A 6,975-nucleotide genomic window follows, 5' to 3' on the forward strand; every position below is an offset into this window, starting at 1 on the left:
GAGAGAAGTTGCATTTCCACGCCTGAAAACCTCGCACGGGCAAGGCTCCCTCGCTTGGGCGAGGGAGAAACAGTAAGTATGAGGTTTTTTGTCTTGAAATAGCGCCTGAGCGAGGCTCCCTCGCTTGGGCAAGTGGTACTAGTGTTTTATGGTGAATTTCCTCTGAATTATTATGGTTTGTGCGACCATTACCTCGCTTGGGCGAGGCTAGTGCTATTCAAATACATATTCTTCTATCTGTTTCCTCCTTTTTTTTCATTATTTCTTACCTGCAAACAACAACAATTACTTAAATTCATAAACAATACAAGATTGCTAGATTATTGGGAATAAAGAATGAAATTACTAGCAAAGTTTTAAAAATTATGGCGATAAGTTAAATTGAAATTTCGGTGGTAAACAAATTTTAATTTAAATTCTAACCAATTTTTTTATTTTTCACTTTGATTTTTAGGAGGGAAAGTTGTTTGGAGGCAAAGTTTTTTGGAATATGTGAATTGGAGTAACGAAAAGACAACACTTGAGTAATGAGATAAGTATAGTCTCAAGTAGGAATAATTCTGCAAAATGATTGAAATTTATGAGCATTGAGCGATAAGGATATTATAGGAAATTAATATATAATTTTACTACATTAATTGACTTTCTTAATATGTGTCAAAACCTTAAAGTGACAATTATATAGGAACGGAGGAAATAAGATATAAAACAATTTAATCATCGATTGAGTAAAATCTTAATTACTACACGACATTATTGCCCGGAAGAGGAAAGTTTCTGTATGAACAGACATGTACCTAATTGGTTGGCAACGTGGTTACTGGTTAGCAAATAGAAGAAGGGAATTCATAATCATAACCATAGGATTGAAAAAGGAATTATTCACGCTTCTCTTACAGGTGCATGATTTATGATGATTGGCGATCATTTATTTTGACTGGACCACGTGTGCGAATGGCACGTGTCATGTGGGTAACTTAGAGTTAGGATAAATCAATTACTTGTATGGCACGTGATCACAGTTGGATACAAGAATTGTCCTATCCAAAATGTAAGGAGCCATTGGATCAAGGAAAATACCAATCAACAACTTCATTTCTATTTGTGTCTCATTGTTTTATAATTTATTATAAATTTATATAAAATAAGAAAAATATCTATATTTTTTCTACAATGATAAATATTGTTTATATTCTTATTTGGACTCATAACCTATTTCATTTTTAACTAAACATCTATATTTTTCGTTTTTTGTCTTTCTTTTCCTTATGTAAGAATATTCTAGTAGGGTAAGAATATTCTTAAAAACAACCATAGTTACACTTAATACTCAATCATATGCCCACTCCCGATACATTTTCACTTCTCTTGATATATATATAAGCAATTACTTAGTTCATGTAAATGTGCTTATTTTAAATAAATTTAACTAATTTGATGCCTATTAAAAATAATTCATTGTTTTATTTTAATAACAAACATGTAACTAATTACAATTTTTATTCAATATGTAGTATATGTGAAGTGAATTAAAAGTTATATTAGAAACTGTGAAAGTGATAAAATTGTTTTGCTTATATTTGAGATTAAAAATGTTGAATTTTTTACTTATAATTGAGATTATGAGGAATATATGTTTGTCCAATATTTATAAAAGGAAGAATGTCTTCAAGAGTATTTTCAAATATATATGCTGAATGGAGCGTTAAAGCTAGATCATGGTTTCATGGATGCATGGCGTATTAATAAATTATAGTATATGGGGTATAAAGTATAAAGCATTACTATTTAGGAAATTGAAGCAACAGTTCCCTAACGAAAGGAGTGGATAAATATTGGGTTCCAGATTCAGTCTAGATATAGTTATGTTTGTGTTGTGTTTAACAGTGCAACATTCTCAAATGCTTGAAAAAGAAATAGACGGCATTCACAATTTGTCTATGTCCCTGATCTACCTCGTTACCTTCTATCTATTTAAACTAATTTTATATCTTCCAACTAAATTCTTCTTGTATATCATTTGTAAGTTAATTATTAAACAAAATATTATTTTATAATATATCAATAATTTAGTAAGAGAATATATCATTTATATATATTTTTATGAGTTTAAAATCTGTGCGCTGACAGTGTTTTTCAACACATTATCCATCATTGATTTGTATTATATTTGTTTGGCCAATGATAGTTAACAAATCAATGATAGATAATCTACTGACAGTGTAAAAAATATACATATTAAATTCTATTTTTATATTAAAAAATCCGTATCTTGAAAAGCAGATTATAGGGGCTTCCATTTTCAGGTTTTGGGATTGGAGGAATTTTTTTAACATTCCTCTTTTCACTCACTTTAATCGATGAGAAAATGCTTTGAAATAGAGAGAGAGTCACAGAGCCCACCGAAAAGCAAGGACATATTATCATCATGAAGGGAGAGAAAATGTCACGATTTGACGGGCCAACACACTCACGCATGATTCTTAAAGTCCGAATTAACTTTTAAAATTTTGAAGTTTACCATGTTATATCATGAAAATTCTTTTTACTGTAACTCGAGTTGAAGTAAAATCTTAAAAAATTAATAAATTCTCGAGTTGATCTACATTAATTTATTAATCTAAAATCTAATTACCTATGTCTTGCAATATGTTGGGCTTGTAATGCTAATTTTACATTTTCAGTATAACTTTTGTATTATTCTATCAAACTATAATATAACGTACGCGATCAACTAATTAAAAATGGGTTAAATATTGAGTTATATATGTATGTTTTATTTTCATCTGCCCTTTATATGAAGTTAAAATATCGAATATAATTTAGATATTACTCCAAACATTATTTTATGTTCCTGTGCCCTTTGTATTTAACTGCTATATCATTTAATTAATAAACTCGAATCGGATGCGCCCTAAAATATTAATCCCACTTCAGTTTTATCACAGCATGCAAAGAGATGTATGACACTCATGTTCATTAAGCATATTTCTTTTGTCTTAACTTTTAGTTTTTTTCTTCTGATTTGATGTATTATGTAGCCTTTTAGTTTTAATTTAGAGGGAAAAATTCCCAAGTCAACTACACCTCATCTAGTGTGGAAAAAAATTCTCTGATCTGTTATCATAAAGCAACTCTATATTAATTAAAAAATATTATATCAATTAAAAAATTAAATTTTTATTATTTTTATTTCATTGTGATTAATTTAAGATAAACTTTAAGAGATGATTTGTAATAAAAGATCTTTGTCCCTCTATTACATAGAGAGATAAGTTGAGTTGATATTGCATTTGAAGGGAAGAGTAAAAATTGTCACCTATTATATCTACTTGATAAAAAATTTATCATTCTATTTTTATTTTATATATATGCTTCAATACTAGAAAGGATACTAACTCACCTACTTTTTGCTCTTTAAGCTGGCACACACACCTCATTTCCCACTAATCTGTCAACTTTTACTACTGTTCTTAACGATCTTCAGTCTCTATAAATCATTAAGCTCCCTATCTTCCACTTCTCCACCATGGGAAGCATGAAGGTTCATCAATTCACACGTGGAGGATTCTGGGAGCACGAACCCCTCTCTCTCACACTTGGTTGCAAGCGCTTACGCCCTCTTGCTCCCAAACTTTCCAACTCCAACATCACTACTACTACTTCTACTCCTTTTGATCTCAAGAGCTTTATCAAACCTGAAAGTGGATCCACAAAACTTGGATCCTCATATGAAGATAATAAGAAAGATCCACCTTCACCAAAGGACCAGGTCCATTATCTCTTATCTTTAATTTATTTTTCTCCATATCTATTCATGCAATCATAATTCACGTACACATGATGAGGAATAATGAAAGTAGTAGAAAATAAATTTTTATGGGTAAAATCGTTAATGCATCTTATTATATGATTATTAATTATAAGATTGTTAGTTTGACGCAAACATAAGATTGTTATTACTATGTGTCACATATTCATATTATGTTAACATTATCTTAATTTACTTATGGGTAAGGTTGTGTACCTCTATTTTCGGCATACCCAACTAAACCGAAGTCTATATATGCTGTACAGGTGGAAACGCATCCAGGAGGGACAAGGTGGAATCCAACGCAAGAACAGATAAGGATATTGGAGATGCTGTATAGAGGAGGAATGCGAACTCCAAATACTCAGAAGATAGAGCAAATCACTGTCCAGCTTAGCAAGTACGGCAAGATTGAAGGGAAAAATGTATTCTATTGGTTCCAAAACCACAAAGCACGCGAGAGACAAAAGCAGAAACGCAAAAGTCTTGGCCTTCCTCTTAGTCCTCGCAGTCCCACCTTTACCAGTAGTATTACTTTTGAGACTACAATGGTGTGTTATAGTTACACTAACTCAAGTATTCATGTATAACTCACAACCATAACTTTTGTGACAATTTTTAGGGTTATTTTGCCTTTTAAAATCAAAAGTTATCCAAGTGTGGTTGTGTTAGAGTCCTATATTAGATAACATAGCAAACTTAATGTGATATTAAGTCATAAGACTCTTCCACCCAATAGACTAGTTTCATAAGTTGAATTTTCCTCACGTGCTTAAGTCTTAACAAGTTGTAAATATAAAACTATTGTATTTTGTAATTAAGTTCATGCATGTATGTCTTACATTTCTAAGTTTATTTTATTTTTGCAGGGGGAAGTAGATCAGGAAGATAGTCCATACAAGAAGTGTAGAAGCATTGCATTTCAGCACTTAGAAGAACAAAACTGGTTATCCTGCAAAGAGGAGGAACATAAAACTCTAGAGCTTTTTCCATTGTACCCGGAATTAGGCAGATGAAGGGGTTTGGTTTAACCACTTAAACATAAATAATTAAATACTTAGCTTTTATTTTCAAGAAATATTACCAACATATTTTTCTTTTAGTATTCTCTTACGCTTTTTATTATTGATAGGAGTTCATATGAAACCTATTAAATAAGTGAGGATCCATGTGATTTAATATGTTTCATATGAAATGTGTTCAACAATAAATAGTAGTTGAAGAGAGTACATAGGAAAGAATGTGTTGTTGATATTTTTTATGATCATATCCAAGCTGAGTTACTGAATGTGTTTTTAGATTCCCTTAGTCTTAGTTTCTTCTTTTAATATGTTGGGAAACAAGAATGACAGAGTTGTCTACAATCATATAGTTCTGTACTCTTCCACTTAAATGCTATTCCTGACTATGGAACCAAATTAACCAAAGTTACTTGCCTTTCTTCTCATTGAAAAATTCTTAGTCAAACAATTCTATCACATCATCTTTTTGACACAGATTTCACCTATTGATTTTAGCTTGGTGAGTGTGACACAAATTTGGAAAGACTAAACCCTTTAGGAGCAGGTGAATTCAAACCTTTTAGGTTAAAAGGAGAAGCTACTGACACTGAAGTCCACGAACCTAGCTACTACTTCCTAAAATCTTATGCCTAGCCCTTTCGCATCTTAAGTTTCATTTTCAAAAAAATAAGTAAAAACTGTTCTTGGAATCTAAAAAAATAGTCACACTACATATTCCACTGAGCATCATAGATAGACTTTCATAAAGTAAGGCGAATAAAGTATCAAAGGAGTACATGCATTCATTTATTTTTCCATCATTGACATGCAAATTTCTTTCTATCACACTGGGTTTGTAGGGCCAGTGGGTAACCCACCATGAGAACTAGAACTTGGGAGGGAAATTAAAGTAAGATCACCAATTTAAAATTTTCATAAGGTAAAATTATCAAAAGCCCTCTTATGGTATGGACTAAGACTTTCTACTGTTGTGGAAAAGCAGAATTAAATCACAATCTTAGATCTATATAATCTTGATCTATATTGACATGACTAAAACAAGGTTTGGCACAAATGCAAGGTGGAGATTCATGAAACATGATTATCCTATATTAATTTAACGCAACAGGAGGAGATCATAATCACAATGGTAATGTGTAATCTTCACGCTAGCCAATCAATTTGTTTTTACAAACAAAAAATGAAACAATTTAAGTTCAATAGAGTCTTACCCATTTTATTTGGATTAGAAAAAAATGGAGGAAGATAAAGCAATTTAGGTCAAGGGAAAATCTTATTATTACAAAAATGCATTTAACCAGATAGCATGTCAACCGTTGAATGCAATTGATGTTAATTAGGTAAGGTGACTACGAGATAAAATTGAAAATATTAATGATGAAGACCATATACTAGATGTGAAGGAGCGTGAGCAAAGAAGGAACCAATGGAAGAGAGAAGATGGTTCAAATGAAGATCAAGTTCATGATAATGAAATGGATTCTTCTACGGACTCTCTCTGGTACTAGGAATGTAAGACTAGACAGTTTTTCTCAAAACTATTAATTTATAAAAAAAGTAAAAAGATGAATTATTGAATTTTTATTATTGTCATGTGTCATAATCATACATATTCACTGCCTTCTTCAAAAGAGGAGCGAGACTCCATGATAATGAGGTCAGACTCCTCCTCTCCATTAACAGATAAGAGGAGAATATTATTTTCCTCTCTAATTTTAAGAGTAAAATTGTCTTGTGAAGATCATTACATATAACTTTTTCTTTATTATTAGGAATAGAAGTGTCATGTACAAGTTTATCGTACACAAATGATGAAGGACGTGAAGAAATTAAGAAGGTGAAGAACATGATTATGACTCCCAAACTAATGTGGTGATATATGAGAATGTGTACTTTATCAACAAATTAGAAGTATCTAATGTTAGAATTTCTGACAATATATGGGTCACAAATATAATTCTATAATTGTGTTATGGCCTTATGTAATTAGCCAAAATATAAAATGATCTTCAGTAATTAATTTGGTGGCTAAGGGCATATGTGTCATGAAATAATATAAGTGTAGATACCTTCAGACAATTTCTGATTTGATGAAGGGACTGAATCAGAATTATTGCAACTAAAGTAGTAACCACTACGGGG

The 6,975-nt window shown here is 31.2% G+C and overlaps 1 protein-coding gene across 1 annotated transcript; it reads left to right on the plus strand.

Moving 5' to 3' along the window:
* Positions 3,425 to 5,258, plus strand: LOC109350354 (WUSCHEL-related homeobox 4-like). The gene is made up of 3 exons (XM_019591598.1): positions 3,425 to 3,772; positions 4,078 to 4,362; positions 4,681 to 5,258. The coding sequence occupies exons 1-3, from the start codon at positions 3,530 to 3,532 to the stop codon at positions 4,825 to 4,827; spliced, it is 675 nt and encodes a 224-aa protein (XP_019447143.1). The 5' UTR covers positions 3,425 to 3,529; the 3' UTR covers positions 4,828 to 5,258.

This window comes from Lupinus angustifolius, chromosome LG06 (assembly GCF_001865875.1).
Source record: "Lupinus angustifolius cultivar Tanjil chromosome LG06, LupAngTanjil_v1.0, whole genome shotgun sequence".
Taxonomy (NCBI): Eukaryota; Viridiplantae; Streptophyta; class Magnoliopsida; order Fabales; family Fabaceae; genus Lupinus; species Lupinus angustifolius.

Bases quoted from the DNA above. Each gene is read 5' to 3' on its own strand.
- LOC109350354 (XM_019591598.1), top strand. From the start codon at position 3,530: ATGGGAAGCATGAAGGTTCATCAATTCACACGTGGAGGATTCTGGGAG. The intron at 3,773-4,077 runs GTCCATTATCTC...TATGCTGTACAG, and splicing joins CACCTTCACCAAAGGACCAG to GTGGAAACGCATCCAGGAGG. The intron at 4,363-4,680 runs GTGTGTTATAGT...TTATTTTTGCAG, and splicing joins TTACTTTTGAGACTACAATG to GGGGAAGTAGATCAGGAAGA.